We start from the raw sequence: 21,921 nt of genomic DNA on the forward strand, positions 1-21,921 counted from the left end.
ATATTTGATACTATGGTCTAGTAATACAAACAATATTTTAAAGAAGATTGACTTTTTCCTCCATTTAAAATCTTCTGTTTTCAAATGAAGGTGGATCAAAACCAGGACTTCAAATCTTAAACCCTATGAATTTTTTTGTCAGCAATTCTGATCCAAATGCCCGGATCTGAATTTACCCTTCTAGTTTTGGTTCCAGGTCAGACCCTACAGCCAAAAGGGGCTTTTTTTCTAATTCTGGTTTAGATATAGAATACATTTCATGAGAACTCTTTTCATTATAGTTCCAGTTTGGCAAAGTACTTAAGAACGGCTTCACTTTAAGCATGTTCTTAAATCTTATTGATTTCAATGCTGCATCAGAGTTTTTGGTCTGAAATCTCATGAGTACTGTTCATATAATCTCAAGGCCATCAAATTTGAATCCTAATCCAATCCCTGTTTTAAACATAATTTGAATCTAGATCCAAATATCAACTCCTTGGTCCATCCCTACTTGTAAATGAGCCTGTGCTACTTGCCTAATAAACAGATGAGAGAAAACCAAACAGACACAAGTAAGTGAAGAGTAGCTAGAACAATTTTCAAGCATAAACTGCTCCCTGGATAAAACTAATGTAACAAGATAACAAAAATATAAAAGGTACAAATATTGCAAACAAATTTTATTTGGTTCTTACATACTATATAGATTAAAAGAAATAAAACCTACATATTTTGGACATATTTTTAAATATAATGGTTATGTACATGGAGAACTGTAAAGAAAGCAGAAAACAAACCCAATTCATTTCACTAGATCACAAACTATTTCTAAAACATTCTGACTGAACGACTTCTCCCCCCCGCCATGTAATCGGGGAGATGAAGTATCATTTTATGAATTTCCAGTAGATTTATCCAATCTCCTTTTTGAGAAGACACGCACCCTGTAGCTGTGGAAAGTCAGCTCTTCAAAACATTCTTCATAGAATTCTTTCAAGTCTTACCTTAAACTGAGCTTCCCTTTGATAACAAAACTTGCTGCAGTGTTGCTCATTATGGGCCTGATCCAATGCCCAAAGGAGTTAATCAAAGGATCCTCACTGGGGCAGATCCCCAGCAGGTGTAAAATGTCATAGCTCCCTGGACCTCAATGTACCCCAGCTGAAGATCTGTCCCATTGATTTCAATCAGTGCCCCGGTAACGTCTCTCATGCACAACACTTAAGTACACCTCTGCCTCGATATAACGCTGTCCTCGGGAGCCAAAAAATCTTACCGTGTTATAGGTGAAACTGCGTTATATCGAACTTGCTTTGATCCGCCAGTGTGCAGCCCCGTCCCCCCGGAGCGCTGCTTTACCACGTTATATCTGAATTCGTGTTATATCGGGTCGCGTTATTATCGGGGTAGAGGTGTAGTAATTTCTGCCATTAGGAGCACTCTTTATAAAAGCAAAAAAAGTGCAAGATTTTTCAGTCAAGCTCGGTAGCAGCAAAAGTGACAAGTTTGGAATGCTGAAAGTGAAAAATCTGTGTCAGTGGACTAAAGAGGAATGGTAAGATTCAAGTCATTATCCGGTGATAAAGTGTACTGCATTTTAAAAAAAATGAACATTAAATAAATAAAAAGAACAAACAAGCATCATTTTCCATTTGCTCTGAGGTGAACCCCCCTCCCCCAAAAAACACCCCTCCCTTTCTTGCCCCAAAATCAATATTCAAGTTCACACAGAGTGTCACAATCTGATAAGGCAAAGAAAGATCCCTCCATTACTGGGAACAGCAGCAATTTACAGGACTCAAAAAATGATTTTTCTGTGTGTCTGCATGTGTACCTTTTATCATACCGTGGACATGAATGCAACTAACAAAATCAAGTTTGCAATATTGTTTTACCACATTTTTCTAATTTATTCAATTAGATGATTTATTTTTGTACTGAACAAAATTCATAAATACATTATCTAGGAGAACAACAGGTTTTCGTCTTGTCCATGAAAAAATAGCGCTTCAAATTTTCATATTTTAAAACCTGTTCCGCTTTGTGTTTTTAAAGAAAATGCAAGAAGATCGTAGTGACATTTGAATTTACAGAACGTCCATGTAGAAGTTACATTTACAAGAACCTGATACAGAAGCCTATATTTTGCCCCCATAATTAGAGTTCTCTGTAATAATATTTAAACCAACAGGTTTAAATGAAACCTCCCATTAGCCCTACTTGTAGAGCAATGAGATGTTTATTTTTCAAGTATTAGATCCGTAAAACGTAGAAGATTAGTCGCCAATTTTAAAAGCAACCACCCATCTTCAAAAAAAAAAAAAAAATCAGGCCCTTTACCCCAATCAGCTCATTACTGTCAGATTCTAGTGCCTTTTGTCTTGAAGAATGCAGAAAATATTGATTTGCGAAAAGGAGTTTGTTGGAAAAAAAGCCATTTTAAGTAATGCACGTGAAGCATGATTTTCTACTGGTGAAAACTAGTAGATAGAAAGATAATCCATGTCTATTCTCCATCACTTCTTCTGCTGGTTTTACTAAGGTCCTTTCAAAAAAGATATCCACAAATGTTTTAGAAAACTGGAGAGAGAAAATAAAACAGTCCTTCATAGTATGGAAGGAACTCCATAGGCAGCAGAGATGCTTACTTCATCTTTGGCTCTTCAGAAGAAACGGTCAGATAACTTCTATAATGAAAGGCAATAAAGGACAGATTAGCAGACGGGAATAATTTTTATCTAAAAAGCCGATTTAAACAGCACTTTCATTGGCTGATCCTTTTTCTCAAATTTTCTATACATGGAAGAAGGAAATAATGCAGGCAGCTGATTTAGCTTGTGATATTTATTATTCAGTTCATACCCAATATATACAAAATTCTAGTCTGCTTCTTTACAGAGATCTACAGCGACGGCTGCTGCAGGCAAACCTTCAGTATCAATATCAGAGATAGAGCCTCCTGGTCATCGCGTTATTAGGGAAGGGTATTCAGTATTCTTATGTATAAGGCTGTAACCATTTCCCCATTCCATAGAGAACACCCCACAAGAGGGGTACAACTTTCCATTTGGATAGTTAGAACATATTGCTGGATCAGAAGCTGCTAAGACAGTGGCAACTAATTATGTCACAGCAAGGTTCTCGTGTTCATGCTGGTGCTGAAGCACAGTGTGCAAACATTTATAAAACATCCTCATGAGCAGAACTGGGTGAAATTTTTCATTTGAAACCTTTTACAGCAAAAAATGAAGATTTCAGCCTTCGGCAACCAAACATTTTTATGAATTTGTGTCAGTTTTGCTGAATTATTTCAGTTAGAAAGAGCAAAAAGCTGAACAAATTGAAATGTTTTGATTTGTTTTGGTCAAAACAACTTTTTGTTTCTAAATTTACTTTACTTTTATTAAGATATAATCAAAAACATTTTAAAATGGTCAATATCAAAATGTAACATTTTGATTTGTTGAAACAAAAAATTTCAATTTTGTTAAAACAAAACTTTTGTTCAACCTGTGTGACGGATTGAGAAAAATGTCATAATATTTTGTATGAATATGGTGTGTGCCTCAGTTTCCCTTTTGTGGTGCATGGTTAACTAAGTGGGGAGTGGGAAAGGTTGTTTACTCTTTGCAGAAACCCAGTGATCCAGGTGTGACTGACCTAGCTGCCTTGGGTCTGGGCCCCCATGCCCATGGAGAGTCCGAGAAGACAACGGCCATGCCAATTGCCCAGACATTTGGCACCTAGCAACTAACCACCATGGATGGCCCACCCTCTGCAGGAAGCCAGCTGGGTGCGACCAGCTGGAGAACAAAGGGTTAAGGAGGGGGGCCAGGTAACAATATTTGCCCAGGAACAAGGACAAAGGAGTGAAGAGGGGCCAGGGTTGTTAAGTGTGGGCTGCTGGAAACAGGAGAAGCTTCTGGACTGGGACGAAGAAGGGGTCAGAGGGCTCGGGACTGACCCAGATGGACTATGCTGTAACTTTCTGTTCTCTATGTTAACTAAAGACTTTCTATGCTGTGTTCCAGACCTCTAATAAACCCTTCTGCTTTTACAATGCTGGCTAAGAGTCACTCCCATTTAAGGGAGTTGGGGGTGCATTGCTCCCTTTGGGCGTAGAAGTCTCTCTCTCTCTCAGGTGTCCAACTCAGGTGGACTCGCTGGAGGGAGCTCACGGTGTGAAGCAGGGGTGTGGAAAGCTCTGAGGCTCGGTTCCAGGAGGCAGTGAAGCCAATTGGCTTACCCTAGTGAGTGTGTGACCCTAAGGGGGCTGACACAATGAAGGGGTCCTCCCAGGGACAGTTCCAGAGCTGTTCAAGAGCAATGGACTGTGTGTCCGGGACAACCTGACATGATTTTTTTTTCAGAATTGCGAGTGAACTGAAATATCTGCTATTCACACCCCTATATGCATGAAGCCAAGATTTACTAGGAACCCCTTATTTCCCCTGACATTAGGTTAACAGTCATGATTCACACAGCACTATGCAAGTATACATGGCTTTGCAAACACATAGTAAGACATGCTCTCTGCCCCAAATATTTTACAACCTAAACTGCATTAATTAACAATCTGGTTATGTACATCAATTAGGGACTCCATGGTGTCTCTCATTTACAAAATATTACAAATTCTAATGGTCCAAAGCAAACCTACCTGCTGTTTGATGTGTTTGAACACTATCTACCTGAGGCAATGGCCCCAGAGTCCCCTTATCTTCAAAGGCTAAAATTGGATTCAAAGGAATTTCAGGGCTATTGCTTCCATCATTGTTCAAGGCATCCAATGTGGATGGTTTAGATCCAACGGGTAAGTTTATGATCTCTTCAAAGTTGTCATTCTGCATAGACACTCCATTTTCATTTGGTTCTTTTCCAGGATTGAGATTACTGGAAGAAAAAATATAAATAAAAATCTTACTAATAATGTATGTTATTAGCGTAGTGGGACACAGCTGGTCAAGAGCTGAAACTAAACAATCCACACACAATAGTGACCGTTAGTTTTCATATACTGTAGTATTATTCAGTATGTACAGTATTTGGGGTAGCAGCGAACAAATGACCTCAGCATTTACTTTCACCCTTATTAGAAATCCACATTTCTTTTTTCCCTAAGAAATAAGAATTTTTAGGGCCAGACCCAAATTTAGAAAACGAGTCTCCACTAGCTAGCATATCCACCACTTGACGATGAATGACACTTACATGTACATGTTCCTGTTGATCTGTCAGAACCAAAAGAATCACTTTGAAAGAAATGCATTAAGTAAAAGCAACCTTATAAGTAGAAGAGAAGTCTGCATTCATCTACAGTGATTTATTGTATACTATACTGAACATTAATTGCAGAGCTAGACATCAAGTTACATAAGCCATATCTAGCGATAATCTGCACTCTAATTTTGTTCAGTAAGTGTCCTATTTCAGAATAGGACTGGCGTCCATTACGCCTGGTGATGTTATGCCTTTGTATTACTCATAAGAATGCCATAATCTGCTGCACCATAGTATCAATGGACATCATATTGCTACAGCAAGTGACCAACACACACAAAAAAAAAAACCGAAGAGAAAAAAATGGTAGTACAACCCTATTTATTTACCGACCTTTAGTACGTCTAAGGTATTTCTGTGTTACCTTTCTCTGCTCTTTACATCTCAGATATCTTGAGACTGGCATTCTCTAAGACTGCAAGTGCCTTTGCTCTTCATAATATCAAGTACTTCCCTTTACAAGACCTGCAGAATCTGAGTATGTCTTGCCATTCCCTAATTTTGCAGGCTCTGCTCTTGTCCTGCTGCAACCTTCTCTTTCTGACCTACCTAACATCTGCTCCCAGTCCGTCCAGATGTGAAACTCATTTATTGTGTCTGCTGCTTTGACCATCCAGTCCTCCTTCAGATTCATCATCTTCTGCAAGCTCCTACTCCTTACCTTCCAGGCCCTGCCCATCTTTGCCCTATCCAACCCCTCTGCCCTTGTCCTCGTTCACTCTGCCCAAGCCAATATCAACACCAACATCCTCAGTGTCTCTCACTCAGATCTGGGCCTTCTTGCTTGCTTCCCCATATGTCTGGAACCCTCTTCTTGACTGTGTCTGCCCTCTCCTCCTCCAAGTCCCCTAGTAAAATATGCCTCTTCTATGAGGCTAATAAACCCTAATATTTCCCTCTAAGTAAATGTATTAAAAATACCAAAAATCCCTGATGAACTTTGATGACGCATGAATCATTCTCCTAAGCCTCCATGTTATCTTGTTTCTGTAACTTCTCTTCTGCTTAACACACCTCAGTGTCTGTCACCATCCTGCATTATTTTTTGTTTTAACATCTGAGTCTGCCGCTCTCATTTGCACTGAGTGGTCCCTCACTCCATGCAGGAGGATTATGGTGTTATTCATTGTGCGAATGGCAGCACTAGGGCTTAAATTTTAAGCTCCTTGGGGCACAGGCATTGATCTTTATTTGTCCATAAAGCCTCATGTAAACTTACAGTGATGTATAGATTAATAATAAAACCCTTAATAATGTAGGTCCTCGCATCCTAAGGCACTTCTTCTCTATTTGGACCATACCACAGCTGTTGCGATCAGCTGGAATGCCTTATCTGAGGGTGCCCAGATTTGTATGCCAAGGTCTGACATCTCTGGAATTTCTCTTACTCCATCTATGTCTAACAGGGCTTATCAATTGTCTCAGGCCATTTCTGAGCAGGTGGTTCAGTATTACAGCACGTTTTCTGTTGACTATAGGTTTGAGAGTCTTTTTAATAAAAAATAAACCATGTGCCAATTGGAAGTTATTTACTGGCTTTTCTGTGGTGTTCAGCACTTCCCAAACATAGATGAATTTATCACCGCATCCCCCCCAAAAAGTGAAGCATCATCATCATCACCATCCTATACATGAGAAACCGAGGCAGAGAGATTACGTGATTTAACTAGGATTACACAGGAAGTCTGGATTTAAGCCCAGATCTCTTGAGTGCCAGGCCAGTGGCTCAGCCACAAACCAGCCACCGTCTCAGAAGACCACCCCTTCTTCACTTTGTTGGCATGGCAGGTGGGATTTTTCAATGAGAGGGAGTGCAGCCTAGTGGATAGAACATTGGACTAGGACACAGCAAACCTGGGTTCTATTCCTGGTTCTGACAGTGGCTGGCTGGAAGACTTTGGGCAAGTCACTTCCATTTTCCATGCCTCAGTTTCCCCATGTGTAAAATCAGGATAATGATACTGACCTTGTTTGTAAAATACTATAAAAGAGCTAGGTATTATTATTATTAAATGTGCTTAATTGTTGTCTTAACTCTGCTCCCATTAACTGTGAATGACTTGAATGGGAGCAGAGTTAGGCTAACATGGAGAGCATGTGAAAAATCTCATTCATTTTGTTTTTGTTTCTTTTTTTTTGTAAATATGCAGAGAGAAATTGATAGGAACATAAAGCAAATAGATAAAAACTGCAGTGACACTGATAGTGTCATTGCAAAATAACATCTTGCCTCTGGAAATCCACATTAGGCCTCTAGTTTAATAAATCACTCAGGAGGTATTTAATTCTTCACATTTATTTTAAGTGAAAAGCAAAAAACTTAGTAGTGGCACAATTATGGACGGAGCACTTCAGAAAGCAAAACTGCATTAGATCTGGACACTTCAGTACCAGGGAGACAAACTGGAGGAAGTTCAGAGAAGAGCAACAAAGCTGATTGGGTGATGGAAGGTCTGACTTCGGAAAGATTAAAAGAGCTACTGTAAAATATATATTGCTTGCCTAAGTGATAAATAAAGTCTTATGGTTGGACCTAATAGATATTTAAAAGTATATGAAAGGAGTAAACATGAATGAAGTGGAATTACTTAGGATTTGATTTAATTATTTTTTGATCACTCATCTAGGATCAGTGCCTCAAATAGTTTACTTGTCCTTAAAGCATTTGTAGTGATCTCTCAAAATATTTCTACACCTGGCTGCGCTAGGATCTTAGGAGATACTAGATCTTAAATAATGACTGTTGCCTGATTTATTAACATTATTTCGGCAGAGCCGTCAGAAGTAGAGATTAATGCTTTCTTGGATGCTGGGTTCCAGGTTTTTGGATAAAGCATTAGCTCTATCTCTACCATTTCCTGAGATAGCAGGCTCTCATACCAGGTCAGTAATGAAGAGGTGGAGATGTGGGGAAGGCAAGATAGTCATCAGAGTAAAGGGGTTTTAAAGGGTGATATATCACAGCATGCCAGACTGAGAAATGAATACTGTATAAGCTCTGAAAACCCAGCAGCATTCTTTTTCAGCTCAGACGGTTCACAAGACTGTACCCTTTCTATGGTCACTGGTCCCTAGTAGTGCCTTTTTTGAGTCTGTCTTGGACTTAACATGGTAAGAACGAAGCACTGGCCCAGTGCAATGATCTGTGAGGGTGGTACACGAAGATAGCAGGAGCACTGATATGCAATTAAAAAAGAAAAGAAAAGACTGAACAGCACAATTCATTAGGTAGTAAAATAGTCTCCCAAGGTAAGGGGCAGGTATGACATAATTTGGGTAAAGAACTAGAAAATGTATTATAGGCAACAATCTTTCCGTGGCAGGGAGATGGACTAGGTAACCTAACAAGAGTTATCTATGTTCAATTTCATGATATCACTTATGGATACTGTTCAGTGAATTAAGGGGGAAAAAAGAAGCAAGCTTTGGTGCCACAATTTGGAAACCCTGAGGGTGGGGAATATATTTTGGAACCTTCTTGCATTTTGATGAGGAATCTGAAATTTTTTTTGTTTGCCTTATATTATATTTCAAACCACAGTTTTTAATCTATTTTCCCAGTTCAACAATACACAGTCTGATTCATTTTAAAAAAATGAATCAAAAGTAGATAAAACCCCCTGACATAAGAACATAAGAAAGGTCGTACTTGGTCAGACCAAAGGTCCATCTAGCCCAGTATCCTGTCTACCAACAGTGGCTGATGCCAGGTGCCCCAGAGGGAGTGAACCCAATCGGCAATCAATCAATCATCCATCTCCACCCTCTGACAAACGGAGGCTAGGGACACCCTTCCTTACCCATCCTGGCTAATATCCATTAACGGACTTAACCTCCATGAATTTATCCAGTTCTCTTTTAAACGCTGTTATAGTCCTAGCCTTCACAACCTCCACAGGCAAGGAGTTCCACAACTTCCTTTTATTTGTTTTAAACCTGCTGCCCATTAATTTCATTTGGTGGCCCCTAGTTCTTGTATTATGGTAACAAGTAAATAACTTTTCCTTATTTACTTTCTCATTTTAGTTGCCCTTCTCTGAACCTTTTCTAATGGCAGTATATCTTTTTTGAGATGAAGAGACCACATCTGTATGCAATATTCAAGATGTGGGTGTACCATGGATTTATACAAGGGCAATAAGATACTCTCCATCTTATTTTCTATCCCCTTTCTAATGATTCCTAACATCCTGATTGCTTTTTTGACCGCCGCTGCACACTGTGTGGACGTCTTCAGAGAACTATCCACGATGACTCAAAGATCTTTTTCCTGATTCATGGGGGCTAATTTAGCCCCCATCATATTGTATGTATAGTTATTTCTTCCAATGTGCATTACTTTACATTTATCCACATTACATTTCATTTGCCATTTTGTTGCCCAATCACTAAGTTTTGTGACTAAAGACAAATAACCTGCTATTAATGGTGCTTCAACATCTGCATGAACTATTGTTTTTCTTCTTAATTCTGGGATGCTTTCTGATATAAGTGGAAGATTTCCACTTGCATATGCCATTTTAAAATCTGCAGTCTGCCCAGCATACCATTTCTAGGTGAGAAAGAGTAATATTACACTTATTTGAGTGAATGATTTGTAACTATGAAGCTCTTGACACAAACAATACCAATGATAAGTCAAATATGAGGCCAGGTTCCTTTATGTTGAATATCACCTTATTACTCAGTGAGAAGCCCTAATGTGATAGTCAATGTGAGTAAGGGTGGCATAATCAGGCCCTTAAAAGTACTTTCAAAAGCTGGATGCAACAGAACGCAGTTTAATGTCCATAGGCAGTATTTGGGCATGTAGCAGTTATTAGATGTGATTTGAGAGATCAGCTTGAGACCACTTTGAAAAGCTGGACTCTAAATGTGATGAAACATTTAAAATTAGCATGAGTCCCACTTTCTCTCTCCTTCCACGAAACAAAACTGTTATAGTGTTTATAAATGTATAAATTAGAGCAACAGAGGGTCCTGTGGCACCTTTAAGACTAACAGAAGTATTGGAGCATAAGCTTTGAAGTGAGGTTTTTACCCACGAAAGCTTATGCTCCAATACTTCTGTTAGTCTTAAAGGTGCCACAGGACCCTCTGTTGCTTTTTACAGATTCAGACTAACACAGCTACCCCTCTGAAAAATTAGAGCTATTATCTATTAGTAATAATTACTGATTAATTAATATACAGTATAATCAAGCTACAGCACACCATAGCATTTTCATTAGGGCTTAGAAAGACTATCGATCTTCCAGGGATAATGAAGTCCTAGCAGGATAACAAGATCAGCACAGTTAATTAAAAGAAACAGCAACAACAACAAAAGTCAACTGCCTTTTTCTGCTAGTATTCCTTTTATTTTTCTATTACTTTGTATCTATTAACATGGAAGCAGGGCTTTCACTGGAGTCTTGGTCCCAGCACACAGCCTGAGTAAGCTGGGTGCTCCTGTGAGTGGGTGGGGGAGGGCACAGATCAGAGGGGCAGATCAACCAACCTACTCTGCCCCACAAATGCTCCATGATTCTTGACCTGGGCTCCAATGGCAAACTGGAGAACTTCCACAGCTCAGTACCCAGGAACCCAAACCTCTACTAATATTTAAAACCATCCGATTTATAAAGGCCAAATCCCATCCCTGAGTCCCTCCTTGGGGTACTGACCCAACTAATACCAGAGGCATTGAATGGGGAGAGACAGGATGTGTTGCACTTGAGGTTTAAGCACCATTAAGCAGAGCAAGGAAGGGTATATTGGGAGTGAACCACGGGAGGTGTGGTCAGTGGATACACAACTGTGCAGATGAGCCATCAGTTAAACGGTGAACCTCTTGCAGAGAAGGGGAGGCAGCTGTGGAGGCCAAGGGCTATATTAGCAACTGAGGAGAATTCTCATTGTTACTCCCTGGGCTGAGAGAATGACTCCATCCCCTAGGAACCCTTCAGGAAACTCCCCGGTGCAAAGCCACTTACTCAGATTTTGCCTAGAGAAGAGAATTTGGGCCATCATATCTACCCCCTTCAAACCAAGTGCAAGACCGTTTCGGCAAAAGCCAAATCTTGCTTGTGCAGTGCAGAGATTTAGTAAATGTCCAGAGTCACTCAGCCAAAGCTGCTATGTTGCTGCCTTTCTTTATACAGAGTAATAGATTCCTTCTGTTTTTGTTGTTTCAGCTGCATGGATGTTTATTCATTCCTTACCTTGGCTGCTCTGAGGTTCTTTCTACTCTAAATATGATGCTACATGACAGCAATTATTAGAAAGGCATATATTATATTACAAACATCAAGGTGCATTTAAGATTGAGAAATAATTAGAATTTAATAGCTGCCTTAATAACGGCTTTATGCAGTTCATCTAACACAGTTCAACGTTCAGTGTCACTGACAGAGCTTCTCTCAGGAGGGGCCTCCTTGTCAGTGTGACAGGAGGTGAAGAATCCCTCAGGCTTGTAGAGATATTGAGATTTCCTCCTTTAATTAGGGCCAATCTTACTGCAGAGCATACTGCCCATTAAAGTCTGTTTGCCAGATTTTTCATTGATATTTTGGCTCTAGCTGCATAAAACATGAATTCACAATAGGGTAATTTGGTTTTCTGCAATGCAATATGAGAAGAGCAAATACTGAAACTGAGAAAAACTGACAGCTCAACCCCACAGGACACCAGCCTTTACTTGACTAAATACAAATGTTTTCAAGCATTTCAACAGAATTTTTCAAAGTGTGCACAACTTGCCCCATGGCTACAGGGACCTGCAACATCAAATGCCTGACTTACAAAACTACCTTTACAGGGAATGAATGCTTTTAATCAACACAGGATAATTCTCTAACTGCCATCAAGTAACTTGTCAAGTGATCAATATTTGTTAACACTCTGAAGAGTAGAAAGACAACTAGCCTAAAAGCAAAGCACTCCACACTGCATGCAGGAAAACTAATGCTGTGAATGCAAAATAGCTTTAGAAAGCAATTTTTTGTAACAGGTGTGCATAGCCAGTAATATTTCAATTCTTGGAAATGAACAAGAAAAATTGTCCTTCCCCCTTGAGATTTAACATCTATAGTATTTGCTGGCAAACAGCAAATTTATTTTCAAATAATATTGCGAAGAGTAAGAGTGCTATGGTTTTACAAATTTCATCACTACAACCAGATAAAAATAGGTCACTTCTAAGTGAAATATGTTCAAACTTCCTTTTCTGAGCATTGGGGAGAAAAAACAAAAAACAGTGGAGAAAAGAACAATGTTTATCTTTAATTTCCTTCATTAAATAAATGGAATAAACAAACTGTTATTTTAACATCCCTCATCCTCTAAACTTTTTATATTCCTCATGACTATTCTCACCTGTCCATATTTACTGTAGGTTGATGTGAAATGACTATCTGTGAGTGGGTTACCGATTCCCCATTGTGTGGTGATTCTGTCACATGCTGAAGCTGAGATGCCACTACAGATTCTAAGGGAGATGTGGGACTGGTTGCTAGAAGAAAGGAGAAGAAAAAAAAAGTCCACAAAAATTTAAAGAAAGACAGTCTGCCCAGAAAATAGGATAAAAAACCCCCTAAATCCTGTAGAGTCAAGAACGCTTTGATCAGTAATAATACATATCAAATTTGGGTTCCATCTTAACAATTTAATATAACTCAGTCAGAAATGAATAAACAAAATTCCAATGTAAAATGTGTTTCTGAACAGCAGCAAATTTCAACCTTTGGTCTGTGTTATACAGGACGTCAGACTAGATGATTACAACGGTCCCTTCTAGTCTTGGAATCTATGTAAGTGCTGTACATAAACTTATTTCCATGTAGAGAGTGTGATGTTTTCAGTCTTCACTACACACACACACACACACACACACACAGGATGACATATGTAACTGCCCCACCTGCAATCTACAAAAGCAGAAACTACAACTTTTAGTTTTATATTCAGGTGGTGGGGAAATTAGGGACACAGTTCATGTCTTCTAGGTACTGCCATAACCCTGCAGCTGTGCATAATCTTACCAAGGATTGTAAAACCCAAGAGCAAATTTTTGAGAGATGAGGATAAACTTTCAGTCTTAACTCTGGCTTCTGTAGACTTATATAAATATATGTGATTTTCATTTTGCTTAATAAAACATGCTAAAAACCCCTCAAAAATTAAGAAATAGTGCCCCCACCCAACTGTATCAAAACCTAATAGGTTACTGCTACTGAAAGGTGTTTATCTGACAGTTCTAAACTTATCCAAAAACAGGCAGTGTAAGCTTCTCCACATTGTTCTACCAGTGTGCCTCCACTCCCGACCTGGAGGGCTCATCACTAGAGGTCAGTCGATAGGATTTTAGACTCTTAAGTGCCTAGATCTCATTTGAAAAGGGGATTGAGACGCCTCAATCAGTTCAGCATTGTACTGCTGAGCGCAGCAAATCCTAAATGCCTTTAGGAATCTGGGCCTAAGTCCCTATTATTTTTATTAATAATAATTATACTTGGCTCTAAGACTGCACCTTCCATATGTGGATCTTTACAATGTGCTTTACAAATATTAACCTACTATTTATTATTGACTAGACTGAGTGTTTACTCTCAGGCCTGGGTCAGAGTAACTCCAGAAGGAATTGTTACTCAGGGACACTGCTCAGAGTCAACTTTCCTCAGGAGGTCCAGCTTTGCATGGTGGGAAGGGAGGAGCCATATGGTGCATCAGATGCTGAATGCGCCCCAGCCAGCCAACTTCACTAGCTGATGCATATGTGTGGAGAGGAGGAGAAAACAGAGCCCTTGAATTGCATGAGCAGCCCCTTTTCTCCCTGCACTCAGACTCACAATATGGATAAGCCCTGTGCAGTGGCAGAGAGGGTGGAGGGGATTGGTCACAAATAGGCTCTAAATCAATAACTTAAATAGGCTCAGGCAATGACTTTTGGATATTTTATATCTACTAATACCCTGTATTGACTATTATTTATTCAGCACTATGAAATTATATGTAAGTGACAAGTACTATTAAGTGTTATGACTAATATCAAATTTCAGCCTTGAGCAAATTTGTTTTAATGACTGAGATAAAATAAAATCCTAAAAATAGGGGTTAATATGGAAAACCCTGAGAGAACAGGCTCTTATAGCTGTAACACTACTCCAGTAAAATGGTAGAATCAGCACTGTCAAACTTGATACAACTATCATAATTAACTTGTTCATTTTCACTCTAAAGAACATTCCCACAAGCGAAGATAACACAGACATTTTCTTGCAAAGCACTGAGCTACATAGCTCTAAAGGAAATATTCACGGTGGTAACATTAAAAAAAAAAAATCTTAGAAATTTCTCATTTAGAAATTTTAAATAATTAAAATCTACTCAAAAACTGAGTGAGTCCGTTGTGTTCTTGACATTTATATCAGCTAGCTTGGATTGCAAAATTCCAAAATCCTATCAACCTCAATTCATTTGGCTATGTATTTCTTCTTGTTCTGGGCTAAGAGCAGAGTCAAATGCCATACCTGTTTCTCCAGTAACATTTGCCTTAGATATCTCTCCATTTTGCTGTTCATTAGATTTCTATAAAGGAAACACAGTTTTGTAAATTAAAAGCAGCACTGGAGAAAAGGGAAACATATGCCCAGGTGTTTATATGGATGATGAAATGTAGCATATACCTTATCTACAGCTTCTGTGCGCCTAGTTCTTCTCATGATCTCCTCAAGTCGCTACAAAGAAAGTTACAAAGAAGGAAAATGTTTATTGACATTGATTTAAAAAATCACCCTAAAACCCATAATCTTTGGTAATGTATTAAAATTGGCATTTACCGAAGGAAAAAACCAACCTCTTGGGACTTGATCTAAATCCCATTAAATCAATGGGAGTCTTTCCATTAACTTCACTGGGCATGGATCCAATCTTTAGTGAATTTCTGAAGCAATAACTATGTGTGTCTTTCTATAGTGCACATGCAAATAAACAAACTGCTGAGATATACAGTACCAAGATTCCCTGCATGCATTCGGTTACCTTCTTCCTTTCTAAGCGCTCTTGTTCTTCTCTTTGGGAACGCTTTTCACGCTCTAACCGAAAGCGCTCTGCCTCTTCACTCTGGCGAGCTGCTTCTTCTTTCTGAGTAATGGGAAAGGAACAGAAATAAGGACTTATTCACAATGTAATGGCTGATCCGCACTGGCATCTGCCTATCTTTGTATGACATTTTAATTTACAACAATCTGACAAGGAACTTTTGGGGTTATGTCATCAACAGAATTTTCAGACTGAAATGCAGGTTTCTTAATTAATGTCTGTGTTCCTCTTTCTTCTCTTAATTTTATGTAAATTAAAAAGCTGGTAATCTTGTTTGGTTCTGTGTCTGTTTTATGATGCATGCATGAATGCACAGAAGATGACTAATGAAAATGCATTTCCTAACCTAGCAGCTAGCAAAAGTGTTCATGAGACTAATGCACTGGGCTGATGAATGCTTTTGATAGGGTCAAAAGAAAGCAGCAGAATTCCCTCCTATTCTCCAGACACTGTCCTTGCTAACAAAAGCAATGACAAACAGCCATATGCACACTTCCTGTTTTTTAATTAAATGTAAGGCTCCCTTGGGAGGTACTGTTGAAGGGCTTTCTCTATAAGATAAGACTGTCTTGTATTATTGGAGGCACTATAATAGTTCCCTAGTTAAGGGTGCATTGAGATTTGCACTTAAAGAGGTTTCATCCTTTTTTTATATATGAATATTATAGAGTATATGCCTCAATTTACAGCAAGTACTCAGAGTACAGAATACATTTTCTGAAAATTTTCAGGTAAATGTCTTCATTAGTTTATAAGTTTAATTACTTTAATACGATGCTATATCTATCTATCTATATCTATATATAGTGTGTGCTTTGTGTGTATTCTAGTCAGACTAAATTTACACATTTGTTGAGAGGATAAAATCATTAATGTTTATGAGGCATCCACATGCTAATGAGGGTTAGATAACTATGTAGATAGAAGAGGAATCTAAGTGCTTTGCATATATTAAATAATTTAACCTCACAGCAGCCCTACTGCAGCTGGTAAAACAGCATTATTATCCCCATTCTACAGATGGTAAACTGAGGCAGAAAGCTCAAAGACCCAATTGTGATACTCTTACCTTGAGTGGTACCTTCCTTCTTGACTGCTTTCAATAACACTACTCGAAGGGCAAGGTGCTATTCAACATAAGTAAGAGTATCAACATCTGTTCCTAAACCACGAGCCCCATACAGGCCGTATCAGTGTAAGGATTAGAATTCTGGAGTTTTGGATTTCCTTTCCTATGCTAAGTCCTCAGCTTCTCTCCTATAGGCGTCCAGAACTAACTCTGAATAGTAAAATTACCTTGACATCTAGCATGTTAAAACTGTAGGGCCCAAATTCTCCTGTGGTATAACTCCACTGAATTCAAGAATTTGGCCCATAATATTAAGGGGCTAATTTTAAATTAAAAACAAAAGTCCTACAGAAAAAGATCCACCCACTGCTAGATTTTTCCACGGAGAGTAATACATCCCAGCTGTTCTGTACCCATCTATGAAAGCAAGAGTCAGTCCATAAGTCACTTAAATTTGTAATATAACCTGCACATCCAAAAGGAAATCTAGAGCTGCCCAGGAGATTATTAACCCAAATCACCACCACATAGCCTGGTATGAAAACTCCACGGAGAAGCATACTTGTTTCTGAATGCGCTCCATCTCCTCCTTCTCTTTCTGGTCTCTTTCTTCTGCCTGCCGACGTAGCTCTTCTTCCTTTTCTCGCTCCTGCTCTACCTCCCTTCGCTTTCTCTCCGCCTCTTGCCTGCGAGCCTCCTCCTCCTCCCGGCGAGCTCTCTCTTCAGCGATCTTCTGTGACAACGCCTCCTTCTTTAGCCTGTGACCACGAAACACAAGTGTAAGAGTGTTGGCGATTCTGGGCTACGGCAACAGCAGCACCGGACAGAACAATGAGATTTCTGACTCCGAGTGAAATGTAACAGAGGTGAGCGTTAGTGCCAAAAGTGGTGATTCAGTTGGTGAGAGAAGGCAAAAGGAAGAGTGAGATATGCATCATTTACATCCAGAATTACTGGAGAGCTTTGGTATTAAATGAAAAAAGGGAAAGGCCTATAAACCACAGTTATTGGAAATCTAAAAACACTTTCCATGAAGACCCTACTAGCTATAGATATCATAGGCAGCGTGTGACTCTTTCATTTGGGGAGGCTTACGTGAGCACTGGAAGCTCCCTAGAAGGGGGGGGGGCCTGCCCCCACTTCCCGTTCAGCCTCTTCCCCCTCCCCACTGCTCATCCCTTGCCCTGAAAAGTGATGGGGCCATGGCCATGTGGAGGAGGAGTCCCACAGCTGGGCCAGCCAGTGAGAGGCTGTGTGTGCTGATGCCAGAGCAACTCAGCTAAGGGGTGCCAGAAGAGGGAGGGGCCAGGGCCTCACTACTTTTTCCTGCCTTAAGGATGACCAATAGGGGGAGAGGGGTGGAGAGGAGCGAGTGGTGGGCAGGAGGCCTTGGAGGAGGGAGCGGAGAAGAGGGAGCAGCAAAGTGAGGGCGGGGCCTCGGGGGAAAAAGGCAGAGCAGGGGCAGGAAGAGGCGGAGCGAGGGCAGGGCCTCAAGGGAAGAGGCTGAGCAGAAGCCTCTCCACCCATGATTATCATAGCTTTGAGGATGAAGATAGCCATGGGCAGGATCCTCAGCTGGTGCAAATCATCACAGCTTTAGTGATTTCAGTTGGAGATATGCTGATTTGCACCAACTGAGGATCTGTCCTTTATTCTCTCTGTTTAAAGCACTAAATGCACATATGAACAGATAGGACACGTGTTACGAAGTGTCTCAGATTTTTAGTATCATTATTTTTCAGCTTGTGCGACTCATGAAAACAAATCCTGACAATACAATTATTCCTTCAGTTTGGATTTTCATGCTTCCTTTCCTTAAGGATTGGTTCTGAACCCTCCTTATTAAACACTATGGTAGCTACCAAAATGACAACAAGATGCTAAAATGTATCCTCTCCACTGAGCCGATTTGGGTGTCACCTTTCAGTCTCTTCCCTCTCCTTCCTTTCTTGCTCCTCTCGTTCTCGCTGCTCACGGGCCAGCCGCCTCTTTTCAGTAAGCAGTCTTGTTGCTTCTTCTGGGTCAGTAGTACCTGCTGAAGCCTTGCTAGAAACAGGGGATGGTGAAGTTGCTGGTGGAGCAGGGGGCAAAGCTGGAGCAGCTATTGAAACAGGCAGAAAGGGAAAAATTCATCCATATAATGTGGTGTCAAAAATAACGACCCCCAACAGTGTATAATTGAATAAACCTCCCTAGGAGGATGGGAAATACAATTTGAAGTATGGGAGCTTTGATTATATAATATTTTCAGGCCCATAGGGATACATGAGAAGAAGTGGAAATCATTAGCTCCTGAGGTCCAGATTCCTTCGGAGGGAATTTTGCCCCCGTGCACCCACAGGAGCAGTTGCTGTTCAGGTGGAATTCTGCCAGGGAAGAGAGCAGCTTTAAACTCAGACAGGCACAACAGGAGCCCTGATGCTGGGAAAAGCCTAGGAGAGTTGCTGAATCAGCCCATTTCCCAGGTGGCCTGACCCTGCTTGGGCTGATCCCATTTTTGTATGTGTACTGATCGCAGTGCAGGGGTTGTGGGCAGTTTGCAATACTGTGTCCTCCCTTCTGGCCAGCTGTCTGGTCTCAGGGTCCTCAGCCAGGGTTCTACTAATGCCATCAGGCCCTTTATTTCTGAAAGTGCCCTTCAATTAAGGAGGTCTTGTGAAAGCCCCCGTTAGCACAGCGATCCGCATCAGTTTGGCAGTTATTCAGCTGTTACCCACATAAAAATTACTTGGCACATTCTTAGCACATTTCACTCTAGAATCTTAAAGAGCTTCACAACCATTAATTAACTAATCTTCAACACACTGCATGACAGATCGTACACACACTTTACAGATGGGGACACCACGTATCTTGCTCAAGTTCACACAGTGTGCAAGTGACAGAGCTGGGAGTAGAACCTAGGAGTCTGGACTCCCAGTTCCCCATTCTAATTACTCCTTTGCTCACTCCAAAAATGTTGAGTGAGTAGCCGCCTTGATGTCAACTGTCCACCTACGGCCAGTTGCACGCACAAGCCATCTCCTCCTTCCTTGTAACACAACGTCATGCTTGTTAGGTGCACTCTGCCTCAATCTGAAAGCTGCATTTGAGTCTGATCTTGAATATAGTTTTCTTAGGATAATTTGCAGGGGCAACTGTGACACAGTGAGGTCCCATAACATAACCAGTGACAGAACTGACAGTTCTGGTTTGTGTCATATAACGTTTATTACTGGAATGTACTTTTTCCTAAATAAAATATTAGTTCACATTTCTGTTCGGCTGCCTGGCTTCTGAATACCTGTCACTTCCTCCACAAACTATAGAGAAGATGAATTGAACTTTTTCCTCTAGAGGCCAGGCACACATTATTCAGGGACTGCTATCAATCTGTTAGCCAAACTGAAGGAAGCTCACCCAGACAAGCAGTAATGCTTCTGGCAGTGCCGGCGACATGTATAGGGAGATGTTAGACTGACAATGATGTGGAAAACTACAGCCAGGCTGTAGGATTTGGGGGTGATGAATTGTTGCCTGATTCCTCCTAAATGTCACTGATGCATTGTAAATGAAAAAAGGAGAGGCTCTGTGATGGATTGAACTAGGCATTCCCTGCCTGCTTCCAGAGACCCCACTGCCTTGGAGCATCCTGTCCCAGGAAGCTGTCTGTAACAAGAGAAGGGCAGTGAGCCCAGACCTCTATGGGTTGCCTAGAGCAGCCTCTCAGAATCAGCTGCTGGTGGAACTAGTGAGACTTGGTCTTTTAGCGGCTTGAAGGGCCAGGGGTAGAGGCCAATCAGTGCTAGCAGACCAGATTAAAAAAGGCCAGTTCTGGGGCAGCCATGGAAGGGTCTTTCCCCTGGCTTAATCCAAGAAGCCAGGCCTGGTCAGAGCCTAATTCTGACTGCAACCTTTGGCTTAAGTCAATGGAAGGCTTTTGTTTACTTTGGAGTGTAAGGCCCCTGTGGATCACCCTGAGTGGAACATTAATTTGACCAATGCAGGACTAGGTGAGCTCGCTTTGCAAGATGCTCCACTGGCTGAGGTGAGCCCGTGATAGGCTCTCAGATCTCCTCCAACCTCTCTAATCACTTCTTCTGCTTCTCATTAGGAGGATTCTCCTCTTGCCCACTCCTGCTTTCAGTGACTGTTCCATGGGGCTCTGTCCTTGCGCCCCTTCTCTTCTCTATCTGCACCTTCCCTCTGGGTAATCCCCTGGGCAAACACAAATTCAGCTACCATTTCTATGCTGACAACTCACAGACTTACCTCTTCATTCTGGACTCTTCTCCTCCTGTCCAAATTAAATTATTTCCCTGTGTTTCTGGCATCTCTTCATGGGTGTCCAGCTTAAACTCAACATGGCCAAAACAGAGCAGGACAGCTCATTAAGGGAGTTGAGCTTAGCCTCACTTGTGATTAATTCGCTACCTCACAAGTGATAGGTTTGAGTTCAGGGATCAGATATTCCTTAGACAAAAGGACAGCAAGCAGCCCATTCAGAGACAGAGTCTGGGCAAAGGCCAGGAAAGGAGCCGGGCAGAAGGACCTGGTCTATCTGTTTGATTTATGTTATACTATTTTGGTTCTGAGAACTAAACCCACCCCTGAAGAGAGGGACCCCTGAAGAGAGCACTTTTGGGAGCTCTGTTTGATGTACTGGCTGGTGAGTGACCCAGTAGGTTAGAAGAGCTCTTAATCATTCCACTTAAGCTCTTCTTCCTTCCCTCCTCTACCACTCACCATGGCCACTACCACCACCATTGCACCATCACTCAGGCCCATAACATGAGCATCATGTTATAGTTGGCCGTCTCTAGTTCCTCACATCCAAGTGTGTCCAAAACCTGGTGATTCTTCGTGCATAATCTCTCTAACATAGGGCCCTTGTTCTCCATCTACACAGCTAAAATTCTTATCCAGGATTTCATCATCCTGCATCTCAATGACTATTGCATCCTCTTCTCTGGCCTTGACAAAGTCAATCTTACCCCACTTACATCCACTGCTGCCCTTCTCTCACTGCTCCCCTTGTGCCACTGCATCAAACACAAACTACTTGTCTTCACCTTCAAGGTCCTTCATGGTCTACTCCCACCCTCCTTATGATCTCAGATGCAATCAAGATATTGACTCCTGTCTCCACTCAGCCAAGGACATCAGCCTCCATCACCATCTTGTTGAGTTTCCAAACAAGCACCTTCATGCTTTCTCCATGCGCCCTGTAAACGTCTGCAAAACTCAGTCATGATCCTTCTTCAAATCCTTTCTTAAAATTCTCTTTTGCTATGATGCCTACAAAAAACTTAACAGGTCAAGAATGGTCTCAGCACATCAGCTGCTTATCATACTGATCAGCATTGTCTCATTGTTTCCTTCTGTTCCAACAGTCCATTTGTTGTCTTTTGTCTTATGCTTAGATCATAGGCTCTGTGGGACAGGGACTGTCTTTCTGTTATGTGTCGGTAGAGTGCCTAGCATAAAGGGATCCTAGACAAGACTGGGGCTCTACGGGCTACCTATTAATT

The 21,921-nt window shown here is 40.9% G+C and overlaps 1 protein-coding gene across 17 annotated transcripts in view; it reads right to left on the reverse strand.

Moving 5' to 3' along the window:
* Positions 1–1,871: 1,871 nt before the first annotated feature.
* MAP7 (microtubule associated protein 7) overlaps positions 1,872–21,921 on the reverse strand; it is a 178,417-nt gene continuing 158,367 nt past the window's right edge. For all 17 annotated transcript variants that reach the window (XM_008176846.4, XM_065588746.1, XM_065588742.1 and 14 more), the window contains 8 exons: positions 18,332–18,512; positions 16,974–17,169; positions 15,283–15,384; positions 14,928–14,978; positions 14,772–14,829; positions 12,619–12,754; positions 4,643–4,875; positions 1,872–2,669 (listed from right to left, as the gene is read on the reverse strand). In XM_008176846.4, coding sequence (XP_008175068.2) covers positions 2,659–2,669; positions 4,643–4,875; positions 12,619–12,754; positions 14,772–14,829; positions 14,928–14,978; positions 15,283–15,384; positions 16,974–17,169; positions 18,332–18,512 — 968 coding nt within the window. In that variant the 3' untranslated portion in view covers positions 1,872–2,658. The remainder of the gene's footprint in view (positions 2,670–4,642; positions 4,876–12,618; positions 12,755–14,771; positions 14,830–14,927; positions 14,979–15,282; positions 15,385–16,973; positions 17,170–18,331; positions 18,513–21,921) is intronic.

This window comes from Chrysemys picta, chromosome 3, assembly GCF_011386835.1.
Source record: "Chrysemys picta bellii isolate R12L10 chromosome 3, ASM1138683v2, whole genome shotgun sequence".
NCBI classification, from domain to species: Eukaryota; Metazoa; Chordata; order Testudines; family Emydidae; genus Chrysemys; species Chrysemys picta.